Source organism: Amyelois transitella, chromosome 18, assembly GCF_032362555.1.
Source record: "Amyelois transitella isolate CPQ chromosome 18, ilAmyTran1.1, whole genome shotgun sequence".
NCBI lineage: Eukaryota > Metazoa > Arthropoda > Insecta > Lepidoptera > Pyralidae > Amyelois > Amyelois transitella.
Window position 1 is genome coordinate 6,153,105 of NC_083521.1, and position 21,706 is coordinate 6,174,810.

At 33.3% G+C, this 21,706-nt stretch overlaps 1 protein-coding gene across 1 annotated transcript in view; it reads left to right on the plus strand.

Moving 5' to 3' along the window:
* Nucleotides 1-2,454: 2,454 nt before the first annotated feature.
* LOC106143407 (zinc finger protein 541) overlaps nt 2,455-21,706 on the plus strand; it is an 80,473-nt gene continuing 61,221 nt past the window's right edge. Inside the window, exons 1-2 of the mRNA XM_060949241.1 lie at nt 2,455-2,640; nt 15,573-15,786. Coding sequence (XP_060805224.1) covers nt 2,455-2,640; nt 15,573-15,786 — 400 coding nt within the window. The remainder of the gene's footprint in view (nt 2,641-15,572; nt 15,787-21,706) is intronic.

Below are 21,706 nucleotides of genomic sequence, written 5' to 3' on the forward strand. Positions count from 1 at the left end.
TCCCAAGTTGCACTTACCGCGATGGGTACTTCGCCCTGCTTATTGATAAATTATTTTGATGGCAACCCTGTCAAAAAGAAAAGAGAATTAAAGAATAAATATTTCTGATATTAATACTTATAGGTTTTAAAGATTTTGTTAGTCATTTTTTCAATCGATTACGTCCCTACTCCTACTCTTCTGTAATTTTTAATTATTTTTTAGCCATTTATTAAGTTAATTTTATATAAAAAGAATATTTGCCTACTTTCAGACACAACGAAACGAACTACTTTACTGTCCTCCTCTGGACTATAAATTTAGGCACACTATTCTATTCCCGACAGATCCGTATATTTATTTTCTTTGAACAGCGAATAACTTACCATTCACCACAGATTCAGCTAAAAGATTTCTCTTACCTTTATAGTGCATTAACAAATAATACATACTTATAGTCATGTCAAATGGAAATATTAGAAATAATTAACAAATATTAGCAAACATATCTCTCCGTTTCAATTTTTAACATATATCCCATCACCTTCCTGGATTTGTGCCACTCTCCTAGTTGCTTACGTTACAAAATTTATCTAAAATCTTTTTTTATACTTACAAAAACGAATCATGAGAAAGTACTTCATCATTATAATCATCATGTATGTACTCATCAATTCAATGTCAACACAACGTGCATTGTAAAAGAAAGAAAAGGTAGATTTACAAAATAAACTAAAGGAATAAAATTGACCTTTTTTTTTAATTTAAAGCATAACCCTTAAAGCATTTTCAAAGATTATGAACTTATTTATACTTAAGATGTAAGTAGTGAAGAACGTTTTCAAAAACGTCTCTCTTTCAATTTAGTCACTAATACGATTAGCCGAATGTTTACACGAGTTTCATAATAAGATAGGCATCGTATTAAAGAAACTGCTATTACGAAAAGAAATGTAAGACAACTTTCCGAAAAAGGGGAATTAAAAACTTAAAAGGCTTTACCTGTAAGTACGGGTACAAAAGAGTTTCGAGCAAAAACTTTCCTTCTTATCTTTTCAGTTTGAGAAATAAACAACTTTTTTATTTCGTGCTTATAGAATGAAGTCGCTTTTTGTAAGAAAAATATGGACTTCTTCGCATTGCAGATTATTTGCTCTCCGCATGGAAAATTTATTATGCTTTAGAATGAGATCGTACTATCACAAAAGTCTTTCTAGAAATAGATCAAAAAAAGTGAAAAATTTCAGCGGTTAAAATTTACTTCCACAAAATAGACATAAAAGTTAAGTCAGGTTTTAAGATTTTTGTATTGTTTTTAATGACTGAAATGATTTATTGCTACAAATACCAAAACCAATACCAATTTTCCATATATGATTATATACATTTTATTTTTGCTTAAAGAAATATCTGCCGCTCGACATGCTAACAGCCGTATAAAAAAACGTAAGAACGTTTACTAAAAAACGTATCTTACCATCTCAAAAATACGTCCGCATTCAGCGTAAAAAGCCAACTGTGTTTAATAACAATTAAATTAAAAATTCACGCTGTGGCTCCCATGGTGCCGTGCGCGGTCGGATAAAAATCTGTACGCATACGTCCCGACGCGATACGATTCGACTATAATATTAAGATATTCTGATTTACACTGATGCGACCGACTAAAAGGTATAATGATGGAATTGACACAACTAGATAAATATCGTTGACAGGCGCTCAGTTTGACGATGATGTACTTATCTGTTGGTTGGGGAAGGATTTTAACTAACAAGCTATGGGATCAAATTCCCTACAGTAGTAGGTATACAAGAGCTGTGTCTTTCTGTAATTAAGGAGACGACTGAATGATACGACGATCGGTTTTAGACACTTATTGTTTATGTTTATATTATATACCTACTTCATGCTATCTTAACGTACTTCTACACTACAGTTCCACACAGTGTCATTGTATCGCCATGCGTCGTGTCGCAAGTGTGAGTTGCAGATTTAAAAGACAATGTGCGTTATAAATCGGGCATTATCGTGCTCCTCCCGTCAGGAGGGCCGTTAGATTCAATTCCTGGTCGGATTTACTGCTGACTAGCATTACTTTGGAACTACGCATGCCTCTTACCTCAACGCGATATATCTTTTTTATGAGCCGATAAAAAGGTCATCGGGATAAATTGGATAAACATTACTTAAACGCGTTTGGAATTACAATTTTTTAAAACATTATTGATAGAATTTTTTAATTTTTCGTTACATTACAAATGATTTTAAACAGTTTTTTAGATGACAAAAATTTCTATAAAGCTTTCAATTATGTAATACTTACTCAATTATCCTAATGTTGTTATAATCTTACTATTACCAATTGCAAAATTAAAACAACTATCCTTATCACGTCGGGACCAGTGTCTCGAGAGTTTATTTTATTTATTCTTTATTGTAACAATTACAATTTGTAAAGTACAATAGGCGGACTTAATGCTAATAGCATTACCTAACAGTCTACTATACCAGAGTTTCGTATACGTCACTTCCAAAGACAAAATTCCCAAATCCTACAAGCAAAGTTGCTACGGTTACTATTGCGGCAAGCATACCACCCAGTCAGTAGCCAGGCATGACTACCGCCTATCAGAAGATCCACCATTGGTCACGGTGGAGCCGGTACTTCGCTCCCGCTGCAAACTGTCATTTTTTTTCTCTACTCATCAAAAATAAATTGTGCTCGGGTAAACGTACCCATTTCACACTCAAAATAAAAACACTAAAGTTATTATCAGAGATACCATTAAACATGTGGGCCAAAATAGCCGTATCTTAGCAACTGTTCCTAGGTACATTATAAAAATAGCGCAAAAATATTGTTGTCTGCTCAGAAACATATTACCTACGACGATTTACGTAAAGATGCGTCATTTTCTAAATAAGAAAAAGTGAAAAGTAAATCTATTAAAGCTACTTAACGTTTATTTAATATAAAACAAGCATATGTAAAATAAAATATCACGATCTCGAGTGCGAGTGCTCTATAAATTATATATAGAACGATATTGATTTTCCCTTATTGGTACTTACATTTTTTCATCCATTATAACTTGCTCCAACAAATTGTATAATGTATTAAAACAATTTTTATAATTAAAGGATAAAAATTATATTAACAAAGTTTAAATGTGGAGCTACTACATATCACCTGCAAAAACATCGCAGATATTACCTAATGCGTGAATCACGCAGACAATGTTTGCGACAGTTATGGCGTCTCTGGCGGGAGTTATTGTGGAACAGACACAAATTTACTGTGATTTAACGTCCACCATCTTTATTTTTCCCACGATTTTCCTCGTTTCAACTTAAGCTACAATAATGTATTTTAATTTTTTAAACGTTCTGCGAGGATTTTCACGAGTGTTTTTTAAATTAATTAATATTTTGGTCTGATTTTTTTTATTAACGTTGAAATAAATATTGAAGCTGCATACAAGTAAGGAATAATGAATTCGCCTTCCATTTAAGTACATACATTGTTATCTCAAGTGCAGAATGTGTAACCAAAATTCTCAGAACAATATCAAACATTGTTACCGCCATGGCTACGAGTTCAACCATTACACAGCAATTACAGTCTCTTGAAAATTTTACAATTGATTTCTCAAACAAATCGTTACATTAAAAACCTATCAGGCGTGACCATGTCAGACATTAGGTGGTGAAATGAGGCATCAAATCCACAAAAATTAGACAAGCGAACAATTTAGCTTGGATTCCGTTTCCACGGGCCATTAAACCCAATAAATTTAAACCATTACCCGTGTCCGAACTGTAACAATAAAGAGTTTTAGAACGACCGTGTCGCTTTCAAAAACCCGCTACGTTTTTTGGCGAAGACAGAAATGAAATTAATTTTGTATAATTGGGGTGTTATGAAGCAGGGTCGGCCATTCATTAAATGGTCCCATGTATCGTATGGACGAAATTGGTGTCGCTAAATGAACATCCATTATGAATGTAGGTCATTCCTATATAGTATTTACAAGGCAAAGAGCACAGTAATAAAATGTTATATTTAACTCTGTCATTTAGCTTAATGACTCGTTTTTTTTTACTTTAAACACAAATGACGATACGTAACCATATGAACCCATTCTTAGTCCGGTCATTGGTCACTTTTAATTACTTTTGCCTTTTTTGGTCATTCTCTCTTTTCTTGCGTATAATTTTTTTATCAATCATAATTTCCTAAATTAAAACACTAACAGAGTAAACTAAATTTGGCGAATGTCATCTGCAACTGTCTAGTCTAATAATAGAAAGGGTTCTGGATTAATGTAATACAAAATCAATACTGTAACCCTCAATTAATACGCGCCAAAGCCGCAAACAATCATGGTACAGAAGTATAACTAAGGTAAATTATTCGTGTACTAGCTTTTACCCGCGACTTCGTTCGCATTAGGTAGTTTTTTTGGATAGTAGTATGAAAAAAAACTGAGCTGTACTTTTTGTACGTCACGTGTATAACCATATTTCCCTTCATCCACTCTCTTCATGCGAACTCTTCGGTTTACGGTATTCTTGACTTAGCCTTTCTTACAGAATTTCCGAAACGTGCCAAAAGACAAATCTAATAACACATTTTCCTAAAACGAACTCGCAAAAAGTATTTTCTAAATAGAGTGAATTTTATATAATGTGTCCGTTCCGAATACTCTTTATTTTATAGTAGGTAAAGCCGCTTCGGTCTGAGTTGATAATGCTTGTGCGCCTTTCTCGTATATTGGAAAATTCGCTTTTATGTAATGGACGTTACTTATTCATAAATATTGATGTAGGGGAGACCAGATGTAGGTTTTATTTTAATAGAGACAACGTTTTCTTCTTTTTTTTTCGTTTCAATTTTGCTTCCAGGATTTATTTCAGTTTTAGATTATTAATACGGTACGTATGAGAATAAGATATATAAGTGTGAGACGAAATATTGAAAGACAAATAAATTCGTTTTTGACCTGGTTAAGAAGACCATTTTTCTCTCAGTTTGTCCCCCTAGAGAAAGGTTCGCTTTACAATATAGTCAAATCTGCCGTGCCCTTGATATACGGCGGTTTAAGGACCCTATAATTAGCCACCTTATAGTTTGAAAACAGCAGAATCGCGGTGTGATCTCTTTTACCCTGACAAAAGAAAATAATAACATAGCTTTGATCACGTAATGTATGTAATTGTTGCATTAATTCTGATTGATTTACGCATAATATTTTACTCACTGTAAAAGCTCAAGAATTAACTTGATAAAATTTTGCATAAGATAGTTATTCGCCATTTAAAATATCTAGAAATTTCAAAGCAAAAGCTTATTGCACAAAAACATTCCGTACTCACTTGTTGAATAAAATATATTTCTCAAATTATTTACATGATCATATTGAAATATAAACGATGCAGTATTTTCACAGCGTGTTGCAGAGATTTACATATTTAAAACAAAATATTAAAATCAACTATTCCCTTTGACACAGAGGGTGAACTACAAAATATATCGGAAATATAAATCCTTTCAGAAACATTAATTAAATACGCTTGGTATATTTCAACACACAAACGGAGTTCGTAACATTCAGTAAAGTCAATAATATGTTCCATCGATCCATATCTATACTTATACTAAAAATACGAATGGGAGTTTGTTTGTTTGTTACCTCTTCACAGTAAAACCACTGAATCTATCTATATGACATTTTGCATACATATAGTACGGAGTACAGAGAAAGAGAAAAGAGTACCTTTCATTCCGGTAATTGGCGAAAAACCTGTATTCTTTTATAGGTGGCAAAAACTAGTTACAAATATAAAAAGTGTTTTGTAATTACATGATGTAATTAAATTTTTTTCGTATTCTGTACGATATCGGGAAACGAAATAACACAGAAAATATTCACGTATTTTCGGTCATTGTAAAAGTTCGGTACCTATCGAATCTTTTAATTAAATTTCGAATATTTTAGACAGGTATTCAATCCGGATGAAACTGGAAAACCGTAACACAATAATTTTAACTATTTGCGGTACAGTATTCACCAGCACAAGTACCAATAATACAAAATCGATGCTATAAGCTCCAATTAGTCGAAATACTGGTTTCCCTGTGCGTAAACTGTATGCGAATTTTATATCGGAAAATTTTTACTGAAAGCACAATGGAATATTACATTTCACTGGTATACAGTGGTATATTTTTAATAAACTCGTGTTCGGTAGCCGAGATTATTTTATTAATAATTTTTTCTGATAATGGTGTACTGGTCTGGAAAACATGAAGTTTTGTAAATGTTTTTTATTTATTCTTGTTGAATAATTAAGCGAGTGATCTTTCAATAAATTGTGCTGCTTATTGTTACATTAAAACACGAGATGTGTATTCTTCAAACCTTGTCCATTCGTTTATTTTGTTTTTGACAACTGCCACTGCAGTTACGTTCTATAAAATAGTAGTTTGAGACGTATTAAAATCCTCTTTTTAATACGTCTCAAACTACTATACAATATTTTCTAGCCTACATTGAAGAAAATAATTTAATTTCCCTTGGATACAATTTACCTAATTCTGGTTCACCCACACAAAGAAATATACTTATACAAAAAAATCTGTACAGAAATCTTCATAAATAAAAAAAATCTATTATGTATGTTCCCCCTAACACCTGCCCCAGTACAACACAACAATGAGTCTGCAAACAATGCCTATAAAATACAACTCACGCTTTGCCGCAAGTTGCCTCTTTGCCGACGTTTGATTTATTGTTACAGCAGTTTGTCTACTTTAACCCGATATCATCGGATCAATAAATGTATAATTTTCCATAATTTTACGTCTTGTTACAAATACTTTTTCCCAAAATCTAACAAAAATTCCATTTGGTCTTTCCGAGACTGTTGGCTCTGTCTAACCCGTTAGGGACAAAGACGTAAATACATCTAATCTAATATCATATTCAGCTAATATATAAACATACTGTCATAGTTTGTATCTTTGCATGCCATTCCAATATACATATATTAGGATATATAAAAAATGGAAAATAAAAAAATTACTGAAACATACTCAAAATTATTTGAACTCAATACAATTTGAAAAGTTAAGCGAAAGGAAAAATTCAGATTTGATTAGTTTTTAAAACATCAGATTTGAAGAAAATTATATTTCAAGTAACTGTTTGAAAATTGAAACCTTTAGATTCTCAGTAATGAATCAACATTCAAAACGCGTAGCGATGCCCTTGGGACGGACGGGCAAAAACCACAGTCAAAATTGTGGAGAAAAAATGTTATTTTATCGATACGTATTTGGCTTGAAGGAATTGGAGCGTCAACAGAGGGGTAGGGACGTGACCATGAGACACAGAAGTATGGAAACAAAGCTATGTAGAATGCAGATGAAATGAATAACATACGCAGTGAGTATTAAAAATTCCGTGACACTTAGTTAAAAAAATTATGTATTCGTTATGTAGCAATTTAAAATATAAATAAAAAAATTTATCTTTAGGATATAAAATTAACGTTTTCTGGGGCAATGCGGGAACAGAACAGTACTCAAACCGAAAATTTTATTTTTATAGATTTCGATTTCAAACGCTTTTCAAATAGTGATTTCTGTCGGTTTAAGTTAAAATAGGTTTTACTTCTGGATTTTCTTAGTTTTATGATAGAGCCTTGTCACGCACAGCAGAACTAACAGGCCGCATTCAACTTTTACTGCCCATAAAAAATATCTGCGTATATTTTACGTTCTACGTTGGATTTCAACCATCTAATCTAGTTTCTCGCCTTACGTTATTGTGCTCATACATAGCAAATATCGTGGCTATATTAACTCTGTTTTAAGTATTAACCTCTAGCTTAGGTATTATATCATTATTTTTATTTTACGAAAACCTCCAAAGATTTACCTGCGTTTCAACTCATGTTGTACTTTTTATATAATAACTAGCGACCCGCCCCGGCTTCGCACGGGTGCAAAATTCGGAAAAAATTATACATAAAAACCTTCCTCTTGAATCACTCTACCTGTTACAAAAAACCGCATCAAAATCCGTTGCGTAATTTTAAAGATTTAAGCATACAGGCAAACAGACTGAAATAGCGACTTTGTTTATACTATGTAGTGATTATGTTATCATGTTAATATTATGGTAAATGGTATGCAACAAATCAGTGAGTAGGACTGATCCTCACCTCCACAAAATTTGTTAAGATTGACTGGGAATATTATCATTAAGTTTACCTGTTACTGATATTTTTTAAAATTTGATATTAATTAAATAAAATAAGGTTAAACAATTACTTATTTAATACTTTAAAAAACAGATTCCACATACCGATTCGTCCCGTATATGACCCTGCAGGATTCCACAACGTAAAAATTAACAAAAAACATGATAAGGTGCGTTCACGTAGCAACAATGCGGATGCTTAATCACTCACGCGATCTTCTAATATGATGCCTCGACACGTAATATGAACAAATGGAGGCGCCTGTAATTATTGCCACAACACGGCGCTAAGGAAAGATTGTGTTACGACATAACATACCATTAGGGTACACATATCCGTAATGTTCTCAGTAATTGTATTATAAATATTATACATACATACATATGATCACGTCTATATCCCTAGCGGGGTAGACAGAGCTCAGCTGTTTGGCTTAGTGATAGAATTGAGATTCAAATAGTGATTGGTTGCTAGCCCGTATCTACTATTACACGAATATATTCGCAATCATCGCAAATGTAATCACAATGAAATGCTACATATATATAAACCGAACGCGACTCATAAATTCGGTCTTATAATACGAGCAAACGAGTTCAGCCGTAATCATCGCCACGTAACGCGAGTGAGATTAGTAACCGCTCTTGACCTGATTCTTGGAGATAATTACTTTCTTTGACAAACGGCTTCCAGTTCCGACACCTTTGTTGACTTGTTCCTGCGGTATTATGTTTGTGTCGGCTCGATATTTACTCTATTTTAACACATTAAGGCTTGTCAAAATGTAGGGTTTTTGAAAAAAAATATTGCAGTTTTTATACAAACGGGACTAGTTTATGAACTTGACGAACACGACATCGATGATGGTCATATTAAAAACGTAAAATCAAGAGCTTATACAAACGAAGGTGTACCTAACTGATGCCCAAATCGATGCTCTGTACCTATGGTACAACGTTTTAAAACGAAACAGCATTGAGTGTATAGAGAATCGAAGTATGGGGTAACTTTTGCTAAAATAAATCGGCGAAAAATAGTTTATCTAGAGGACATTGGAATTTTGATTTATAATATTTCCAAATAAATATTAATTTCTTAAAGAAATATAATAACAAAATCACCACCAACAAAAGCAATCAAGTCACCGCTCTTGGCCCGATTGTTTGAGATAATTACTTTCTTTGATAAACGCCTTCTAGTTCCGACCTTTTTTGCTGACTCGGCCTTGCAATATCAAGCTTTATTTCACAAGAAATAGTTTATATTTCAACAAAATTATTTCTTTGAAAGAATAGTCACAAAGTCGCTCCATGTACCTCAATTCAAGATCCGATGATGGGAACCTGGAAAAATCAACGGCATAAACTTTGTAGGCGAATGATTGTTGTTATTTTATGTTTTATAGTTATATCCAAATCTTAAAATAAAGACTAGAAAATATAGAAGTTAAAAAATATACTCATATAACGCATATATAACCATAACATTACTACATAATTTAAAGCAATTCACTTGTTCCTATGTGACTGATTGAACATTAAAATCTTTTAACATACCAACAGTTCATAAATGGTATGTTCGATAGTTTGCCTATACTGCCGTTTACATTATGGCTTGTTTTAGTACAAGATAACGTTGTTCGACAAGTTGTTGTGTTCTTGTTGCCGATCATGCTTGTATTTCAGCCAGTGACCTTCGACAGAAATTTGCGTATGAGACAATATCATGTCTTATTATTCCTGACACTTTTGGCGTTATATAGTAGGTATGTATTTCTCATATTTTTTATTTTCCCATTATAAGACCGAACAGTTAATTCCAATTCGTATGGGAGTTAACATTTTTTTTGGAAACCCACTCGATTTCATCATCCAAACATGCAGTGAAAATATCCTTAACGAATAAAAATGCACCCTGTATTTCATTTCTCCTGTTTATCTCTCTCATTGGCTGTAAGCTAGTAACATTAACATGTGAGCTCCTCTTACCGTAACAAAGCACCGCATGGCACGGTACACTGCGCTGTTAGTGTAGTGCGATCTAGTAATTACACAGCAGCCTGCTATAGTATGCCCAAGTAGATGTTAACCCAATTTGAATTTACATGATGATATAAAAATTAGAAGATCAAGTCTTAATCAATGGGCATGTATGTTAAATGTAGATAAAGCAAAAGATGTTATAAACGTAACAAATTAAGAAGCGTGACCATATATGACACATATAAATATACATCTTGTTAAAGTAAAAGCCTTAGAATCCAATAAAGACGGGATGTATACTTTAGGTATATTATCTTAAAAATATTTGGCAAATTAATTAGGCGATTAGACTTTTGTCAATTTACATGCCTTGCCAATGGACTGAAACCAACCGAACCATTTAAGTGCGCAATGCAATAGTCATTTGACCTCATCTTTATATTCATAATTCAATCATTTCTATTCATGGCATAATATAAAAATCCACTTTCTTTTCTAAACACCTCCAGAAAACTCCAAATAAAACTGATACAAATTAACCCAACAACAAGGCGATGTAAAATATCTACTGCGGGAGCTATTACATGCTTATTTGCCAGCCAATGGGGGATAATTGTGGTGTTCATACAGTTCGCCCCGGGACACGCCGTAATAGCTCGACCAATGGCTTATATCACCATTAATTTACGCCCATTATATGAATGTACACGGAAAATTGCGGAATAAGGTAGTTTATCAGAGTATGTATTGTTACAAACATTTATCAAATATTATCGAACAGTTCTTACATAATGGTCTAGAAGGTCAAGAAAAAACAATAGTGTGTGCCTGTTTCTGTTACCACACGTGTATGAGTAGTTATTGTCAATTGAGATTAAATTTTGGCGATGGACTAGCAACCTAGCAATCTCGATTCCATCATTTAGCCAGCTGGACGTGGCGTTTCAGTGTTTCAAGACTATTGGCTCTGTCTGCGGGGTAGGGATATATGTATGTATGTAGATGTGACTGTAAGAAATAACCAAACAATACGTCCGTACAAACAATGGAATAATATTACGATTGTTACCTCATAACATGATATATTTTCATATAATTATCGTTAAGTAATATTATAGAGACAAACAGACGTAGGATAATCGAGAACCGTCAATCTTCGCGGAAATATTGAATTCTTTTTTTCCAAGAATCTAGCACATGATTTTATGACGTTACTTGGTTTTATGACCTTGTCAATATTTATGAAGAAACAATTTGATTTATTTTTATTTGAGACCAAAAACACTGCACTTTTTTGACGACTGAGACAGACAAGACCTTCAGGAGTAACATAAGCTTCTTTTTTCTGGCAATACCCACGGGAGCAAAGCCACAAAAGTTAGATAAAATAGGTGGAATTGACAGCTATGTTACTGCTTTTTAAAAGCTTTTATTTAACTTGACTTGTATGTATGTTAATTAAAATTTGTCGAGCTGAATTAAAAGCAATTCCTTTCAAACTGTGGAATTGAAATATTGCACACATATTCAGTTCAGATGACAATTCATCATACATTTAATAATAGCTATATTTAATAGAACTCCTCAACTATGGATAGTAAAAACGCAATTTTATACATTCGTTCAACTTTGACAGTCAATATCAATATGCTAAGCATGACCTGATCTGATGTCTAGGAAAAGCTCCATTCAACAGATCTCCTAAGAAACGGTCAATCATTTAATAAGATATTATATCTAGGAATTAAATTAGGACTCAGGATATAAATGGAAATGTGGAAGTTACCGTCAAATACCTAAGTTTCCAGTCAGGAGCGGTGCCTGGAAGCGAAGTTAGCAATGTTAGGATAGCTTTGATAAACTTTAATTGCTGGACGCCCTGCTTTATGGATTCACTTGATTTATGTTTCAATTATGTTGCGGAGTCAGCTCCGTGCTTGGTTTAACTTGCTACTTATATTTGTGTTCTGTAAGGTGTTTCTGAACTTTGGCTTTCATTATATTTATTTACTCGCCGACTGTAGCTAAGGTAAGTTGGCGATTTAACAGTTATAATTAGGTAACTAGTGTTAAGGGTAAAATGAGTTAATATAAATAAGAACGATTATTAAAGTGTCGTTAATCAATGGTCCTGTATGATACATGAAGATGAAGCAAAAGATGTAATTATCGTGGCAAGAGAAAAAAGACGTGACCTTATTTTATGTAAAAGTCTACATCCCGTCTTCATTGGATTCCGTGCATCTAAGCCTTAGATGCACGGAATCCAATGAAGACGGGATGTAGACTTTAAATATCTTAAAAATATTTGGAAAATTAATTAGACACTTAGACTTTTGTCAATTCATATGGTTTGCCAATTGACTGAAACCAATCACTTTAAGGAATAATTGCGCAATGCAATAATCATTTGCCGATGCATTACTTGGGTATAAGATTACAACGTTTTATTACCGCATAGTGCTCGATACATTATTCCATTAGTACGTTACCTACTCTGCGCTAGTAACAGAATTAATTTGTGGCACTATTAAGCTTAGCATTGATAGGCATGAAATATTAACGACGAAATTATATATTAACGGTTAGTCAATGCACTACAAATTGATAAATTTAATATCGATGGTATATATTTTTTAACCAAAAAAAAATTTATTTAAACTTGAGTTAACTATTAATAGGCATTTGTTAATGTTGTACAAATGGATAAATCAATAATTAATGAGTTTTTGACAAATCAAGAAATAATATCCTTTTGTATCTAGTTATCAAAGATCAGCTACGAACGTGGATTAAAGGATAAATTTTATATATATCTTGAGTTAACTATTAATAGGCATTTGTTAATGTTGTACAAATGGATAAATCAATAATTAATGAGTTTTTGACAAATCAAGAAATAATATCCTTTTGTATCTAGTTATCAAAGATCAGCTACGAACGTGGATTAAAGGATAAATTTTATATATATCTTGAGTTAACTATTAATAGGCATTTGTTAATGTTGTACAAATGGATAAATCAATAATTAATGAGTTTTTGACAAATCAAGAAATAATATCCTTTTGTATCTAGTTATCAAAGATCAGCTACGAACGTGGATTAAAGGATAAATTTTATATATATCATTATCGTATATTATATCGTTTACATGACAAAATTATTATTATAATGATGCCATGAATTCAAAAATGGTTAATTATTTCATAACCGTGCTTCCTAACTTTAGTTCATGGTCTATAATCTTCTGATTCACGTAGAAAAAGCCTTTGTTACAATATAGTCGAATCAATTTATCCCTCATATGCTCTCCACCAAAATCACAAGCGTTTCTAGTTAACCGACCGATCAGTCACACAATACGTTATTATAACTATATTGTTCGCACACTCAACTTATCAAACTACCTAAATACATTACAACCGACGAATGTGTATAAAGCAAAAAAAAGGAGCAGCAAGTTGTAGAAGTCAATCACGGACACACTCATAAACTTGGAATTCTTCTCTTAGGCAATAGTTTAGCAACCTGTCACTATCTAAATCTCAATTCCAAGTCATCTTAACGAACGTGGATTTTCAGTCATTTCGGGACGAGAACTTCTTGAGACAGACTATATACTCTAAGTATAAAGACGTAAAATATGTTTATAACTTTGAGTAAGGACGCGCGTCACTATCGGGAATCCAGCGAACTATAGCTGTCACAACTTTCTGATATTCCATTAAGGCCGTGGTTCAGTTTAATCGGATTATAATCTACGCGCTCGTTATTCGCGCGAACAATACCAGCCGATAATTACTCACCCACAACTACTTATTTGCGCTCGTCTCCCAATTCAAAATAAAAATAGTGCAGATATTGGTTAGCGGGTAATTTATAATTTTAAATTTTAAATAAGGTATTCATTGAAATTATGTATTTTAATCATTTTGTATGCGGGTAAATTTTTTAATTTAGTGTCTCAAACTGTCACTATTTCAATCTCAGTTCCATCATTAACCCATACAGCTGAACGTGGCCTTAATGATATAATATATAATATTTATTCGACTTACTCTTTACTACAACATGCGAATTTTTTTTTTCAACACCTTATTAAGATCTTAACCTACCTACTTTTAAGTGCTAAGATAAGTTTTACAAACTGCCGGCTTTTTTCCTGAAAGAAAAAGTAAATAACAATTAAATGGTTTATTATTAGTGTGAATAAAATACAGAAGATATTATTTTGTTCTATCTCTATTTTATAACAGGATGCGTGATGTGATGGCGCCAAATTATGTGTTTTACATTATGACGAATAGTTTGTGAGTCCTGATTAATGTTTCGTTTACAAAGGGATCCTAAGTATAAGCAATTATTAATAATGCTACGGCTATGCTTTAATACATACTTTCAAACAATCTATCCTTACTTATATGAATGAAGAGAAAATATTTAATTTTCTTTGAATAAACTATCACCCTGCACCGATTTTGATGATATCATTGGCACAGAGACAGATAAATCCTTTTTTTTTTCGGGTTAACGTCGGCCACATGTTATTAAAAAAATTTTAATGTTAAAATTAACCAACCCGTCGTTCTATTTTAGAAAATTCTTTAAAAAATAGCTTTGAAAATTTTCACCAAAAAATATTTGACTTCATTAGTATACTCTAACAATGTGAAAATGCATCACACATTTTGTTGTTGGAATATCAAATTTATTTCCAACTATAGTATGCTTTTACATTAATTTAAATTCAAAATTAATAGAAGGCTAGCGCGCGCGTAATTATAATTTAACCAGAACTCTTTTCATAAATTAATGTTGCAGTTCTGATTTTCTATCGTATTCATTATACCCGATGTATTAATTTATTTCAAAAATACTTTTGGTAAATTTTTATCAAATCGCCTTTCTTACCAAGCAAGCCCCCGTAAAAACTACAACGATACCATCTATAATACTGCGCAGCATTTTTCGGATAATTGCATCAATAAGGTTTTTTTTAGATATCAATCTATCTAAGTCAGATTTTCATACAAAGTGACCCCCGTTAGAACTTTGCAAACTTTACAAGGAAACCTTACCTAACTCACGTTGTTTCATAGATAGACATCAATTGCCTAAACTCGTATGTTTTCGCACCATGTTTGTCCCACCTTAAGAAAATCCTTTAGCAACTAAACTACGAACATAACTGAAAAAAGATTCATTACTTATTACATTACCACGCTACGATTTGAAGCTGTGCCACCATCTAGGTACATCAAACTTTTCTATTGCGTCACCTTGACCATTAAACCATCGACGCTCTCAACCAAGATCCATAACATGATGATGTTCTTGTTTCAGGTGCAGACGACGCGTCTGCCGCTGCCGACATTCTCGCCGCGTGCCGTGTTGATGTACAGCGCGGCGGTCGGCGGCGAGGGCGCGGTGGCTCTGCAGCTGCGGGAGGCAGCACCGGGGGAGATCGACGCGGCTCGACTCCACGATGAGAGACTTGCTATTGCGTGCCATGAGCCGGAGCTTCTAGCAGACTTGCTGCATGCTGCCGCTGATATCGGTGAGTTTGCATATAGTTAAGAGAGACAGCACCGGCGAAGACCGATGCGGCTCGCCTCCATGATGAACGACTGCCATCGCGTATCATGAACCCAAACTACTAGCAGACTTGCTATACACCGCCGCTGATATTGGTGAGTTTACATATAGCCATTGATATCAATGATATAAGCTACAAATGCACAGACAGCATCAATGGAGATCAATGCAGGTTCCATTGCACGACGAGTTATTAAATATTGGAAAGTGAACCCGGGTTCTAAAACTTTTCTTGATCTTTATCATTATGATTTTTATTTCATCAAAAAACTCAAAAGAGATATCGTATCTATTATTATCATGAAATGTGAAGTCGGAATAGCTTCTTCAAAATTACGTAAGCACACACCAGCAAGGTAATATTATTGTAATTTATGCAATGCGCTACAGATGTAGGGCATACCAAATTATTCTGTGAACGAAATTGGCACAGACGTCTTTTTATTGCACTAGAAGAATCATGAGTTTGAGTATCTGCTGGCAAGCAATGGTATTTTGAAATTCAAATATCGAATTTTGCATTGGAAACTAGCTTCGACCATTCGTTGGCTGGACGCGGCGCCTCTCCATTTACTGCGGAAACCGTTTTATGATGCAATTGTTGCTTGTCTCTACAAAACTGGAAAAAATAACAAAATAAGCTTTCCAAAACTGGATAAAATAAGTGGTAATATTACATTCATTCCGTCACTAAATAAATACTCGTACATATAAGTTCTCTAAAACTGCGCTGAAAAGTAGACCAGCAAGCGGATTTGCTGTTTCGCTACTTAAATTTATTGCAGTCTTCTACAAGTTTCTGGGTCTTTCATTCATATATGTATGTAGATATATACTAACAGGTACTAAATTCGTAGAAAATTCACCAAACTTTCCGGACTCTGTAATAAGTCCCGACATTAACTTTATTAGACACACAATTAAACAAAATGCTTAGTCTCGTGGGATTACAGAACTTCTTTTGTTCGCTCTCAAAGTCAACGTTCTCCAGAGATTATGAATATTAAAAATAAATTCACAAAGGCATCGAATGAACAAAAAATATTCATTTTAACACAATACTTTAATCTGCTTTCTCAGAATTAGCTTCTAGTACCTGTAAATTTTTGCACGGATATTCTATTTAAAATATTGTATTTTGACATTGCTGATACAAATAAGTAATTATTATTTGGTCTTAGCTACTTCGTTTGTAAGCTGTAATTCTTTACTCCAAATCAAGAATTTGAAACATATTTCTTGTATATAAGAATAAATTATGGCTTAATGATTTAATGGCACATATCGCGTCATTAAAAAAATAAAGCTAAATCAGAATTAATTCATTCATTCCTATAATCACGTCTATATCCCTTGCGGCATACATAGAGCCAGCAGTCTTGAAAAAAAGAATAAATAATGTTGTTACAAATATCAATTCCCAACATAAAATGACGCATCTCATTGTCAGAAGAGAAGTACCTAATTCCGAATTCAAATTACATATTTTCTAAAGTTCAAAGAGAGAGGGCGCCTTAGTTGGACGACTGTTGGATTGTTCATTTGCCCCTGAGGGAGCCGAGAGCGTTGCAGGACATCTTCTTGTCAAAATTCACTCGGAAATTCCTCGATTATGCTTAAAAATGCAAACTCATGCAAACGAGCTCTGAAACCCCCTAATTGAATTAGATCTCCTTAAGCGAACGATGAAAATTCCACTTCTATTATTGGCCGCGTAATTGAAAAGATCCAACTGTTGTGCATTTCAATTACCAAGTTTTTATTCGATTTGGAGATGAGAAAACAATATTGACAAGTGGGAAATAAACGACAATTTGAAACAAAACAAAATATATTTGTAGACTTAGATTTGTAATCGAAAGAGAATAACTTAGACCATTTAAATTGTAAACTGTAACAAAATACCTTAGAGAACATTGCTCTAAGCAAAATACGTACGTCACATGCCACGTCTTTGTTTATGGCTTACAAATTTTGTAAGGAATCTTAATTTCTGTTAAATATTTAAAATTTATTAACAATCTATTTAACCAATAATCCAGAAAGCAATTCTCCGATACACAATTTAGTTTATTGAGATATACATATAATCACATCTGTATTCCTTACACGCTAGACAAAGTCAACAGTCATGAGAAGACTGAAAGACCACATTATAGTTTTCACAGAAAAATCATTGAATTATATGTATCATCACAACTATGTCCAATTTGCCACAAAATATGTAAATTTTTTAAAAACCTGCCTTTTAAGGGTTTCATACCTGAAGCTTTCAAGAGTTGACATTCCCGCTGCTAGCCTCGAGACAGCCTCTATAAATAAATGTTATTTTGTCCCACACCCGCAACTCATGTTGGTAAATATTCCAAAATTCCATTAAGCAACCCTTCGAGAGTATTTAATTAACATATGCTAAACAAGTTCATTATCCCTTTATGTTTGTGCAAACTTTTCTCCGCGTCGCCTGTTGTATGGAATACCTCACGCGACATGACACCTTTGTTATTAACTGGACTTTGAACTTTTTACTTTTGAATACTGAAATTTATTTTTTTATTTATTGATAAAAATTAAACGTTTCACGGAACTACTGAAGGATTATTATGCTGTTTAACAAAATGCTAGGGAAAATTTTAAGCAAATTCGAAGTGGACGTAATAGTAGCAGGACCCACAAATCTCAACAAAAGAAAAAACTACAATAAACAATGCATAAACCCATTATGATAAATCAAACAAATTCTCCTTCGAAATGAGATTACGATGTAAACAAACATTTTTTTCTTCCTGTAGCGGGGCAACAATAAAATGGCAGAGACAGCTAACAATACAAACAAGTGCTAGTTTTGCATATTTTATTCAGAGCATATCAGAGAAACAGGCACTTAGAGAGATGAATTGTCACTCCGGCGAATTGTTTCCGTGCCCGTGGCAGGAACTGGGTACTCGCGGAGTGGGGCGCCAGCGGACTGTAATGCGCAATAAAATTGTAACTTTGAGATTTAAAGCGTTTTAAATGTAGGTTTGTGACACACACTGGTAACTGTATTACAGTTAAGTTAGTGTAGTAATCGGCTTTGTCTTTATTAAATTATTAACATGAAACAATTCAATCGTCAGGTTAGCAGGGTTAGTTTTGAAATATCAGTCACATTTTCTTAATATCTTTAATACCTACATAAATAAAACACTTAAACTTCCGATATAAATTTCAAGACCACTTTAAATTCAAACTTTAACATGATGATAACATAATCTTAACTATCTTTCCTAATCTTAAATCTCTTGGGAAAATATCACAATTTACAAATATAGGTATTATAGTTACAGTTGTTAACAAATATGTCTGCGTTTATTATTAAGTAAGCACATCCTAATGGTTATGTGCTCTGTACATGGAAACTTAGCTATTCTGGAAATAGATTTTTGATGTAATCGTTAAGCATCATCTCATTTTCTTTCAATTCAGTAGAAAATTATGTAAAGAAATAAAATCAAATTGCTAAAGTTACATGAAAATCTACAAAGTTATTAGTATGGAACCAATCGGCGCGTAATGTCAAGAAAATTATTAAAATTCAAACTTGAGCAAACTAAACATCAAATTATCGAAATGGGTAAAACGGATATTGGCAATGGCCATTGTTGGGAAAACAATCAAAGAATCTTTTAAGTAAATTAACTTTGTACGGGCTCCTGGAATGATTCCAACTTTGCAATTCCTGGATAAAGCAGCCTCTGTATTATCACGCGGCTGTTACGCCGTGCTGAGAAAATGCCAACTTTTATTTCACATGGCCGTGCTGTTCACTTTTGTTTAATGATATCTACATTTGATTTATATATTCAATCAATCTAACAAGACATCATTTATATGCCACCACTGGTCCTGTAAGAAGTAGTAATGTTGAAAAGTTGACAATTGGCCTGCAGATTTTTTATGGGCGAAATTCAATATTCCTTACTGATATATTGTTTTGGTGTGCCATAAGATTTATTCATTAGTTTAGTTTATATGCTTTCTTTAGAACTTTTAGTTTGAACTACTAAAATGATACTGATAGTATATTATGATTGAAAATGTCATCTCTAGTCCATCTTCAATTGGGCGTATCCGCAAAATGAAATTATAATTGCAACAGAAATTCATAATCTGTTTAAATTCAACTATTTAACTATCACAGTTCAACAGATACAGCTTGGTGACTGATATACAGACAGACGCATCGCGAAGATATATGAGATATATAAGACCCACCCTCAAAATCACTTATGTGTCTGTCCTTTTGTCTGTCCAATATTCACAGCTGGTAAATTCCGATTCGACTTAATTTAGTTTTTTTCTACACATACATAATTGTTTATAACTCAAAAACGACCAAATAACTTACGTGTTTAAATGTTTTAAATTTAATTAAAGTTGATCAAAATTGAATTAAGGCCTATACGAGTATCGTATCTATTAACTATTACTTGTAATACATTTTCATACTGATCTTATTGAACCTTACCCTGAAAGTAACTTCTAAATCTAGTTAGGCGTAGTTTAATAGCTAGTAATACTCGGGCTCCCTGTAAGCAGTAGGGTATTTGTTGCTCAACTCAATTTAATACTGACGATTAATTATATTAGGAACGTTCGTCTGTTTTCATCGGCTACTGCCCGAGGCTCCATTCCCGTAGGAATTTGGAACATTATTTCGTGATTAATTATTTGCCTTTTTAAATTATTTTACACCTTTCTGTCATATGTTTGTTCCCGGTTGCACTTTCTACCACAATGTTTGGGCCCCGGGTTCCGTTATGCTACTTTTCGCTCTCAACTTCATCAGGTCTTCGGCATCCTCAATTTGTAATCCATTCACTCGCATATCACCATTTGCTACATCTAGCCAAGATTTCTTTAACCTGCCTCCACTACCTGGGACCAGCAGAGGCGGCATGACCTTACTTTTATTCCCCAGATAGCCTGCAGGCTTCCGCATGACGTGACAGTACGCGTAGGCGGCTCTTTCGAATTTTGTTTGTTATGTCACGGACGTGAAGGTTGCCGTAAAGGCGGGACTTTTTCACGTCATTCAGCAGAAATATATTTCATATCATTTTTTATGTAAATATTATAAAAAAGAGGAAAAGAAATACATAAAAATAAAGCCTGTTAACAAAAATATATATAGGTACATTAAGAGTCACAAAAAATATAGAATGCCTTACCTCTACAAAGCCTTCCGTCCGAGACTCATAAGTCGTCCTTGCAATCTCAACATCACATTACTCGATAAATTATTATCAATACATGTTTGGCCGAGCCATGGCCACAAGTGCCATAAATAAGGCCGAAGATTTATGTCCCCGAATGCATTAGTATGAGTGATTTATTAGGACCGTGGTTGAAGATGATATCATTACTATTGTGCTATTGAGAGATGCTATCAAAGAGATGTTACACCTTACTAGGAGTCCATATTCAATTAGAACTAAGTGCTATTCTGCTCTTGCAATTTATGATGAATTGACTTAGGGATATTGTTAATGAGTTGTTATGAGATAAAAAACATCCCAGCAGTTTCTTATTTCTGAATTTGTCGTTAGTTTTGTCAAATCATTATCTTTTTTAACTCTCTTACACTTGTCTGGTTTTGCTATCACCACTATGATACCCAAAACTCAAAGCAACGTAGAGATTCGTTATATTTCATAATATTTGAGTCAATTAGCACAAATACAGATAAAGATAGAGGCAGAATAAAAATATTGATGTTTTCAAATGATTATTTTTACCCGCAGACTTTTAATGAAAATACTGACATCGAAGCTTTAGTTCTCGGTTAATTTTCATAGATATCTGAATTGTACTTTTGTATTTAATCATATAAGGTTAAT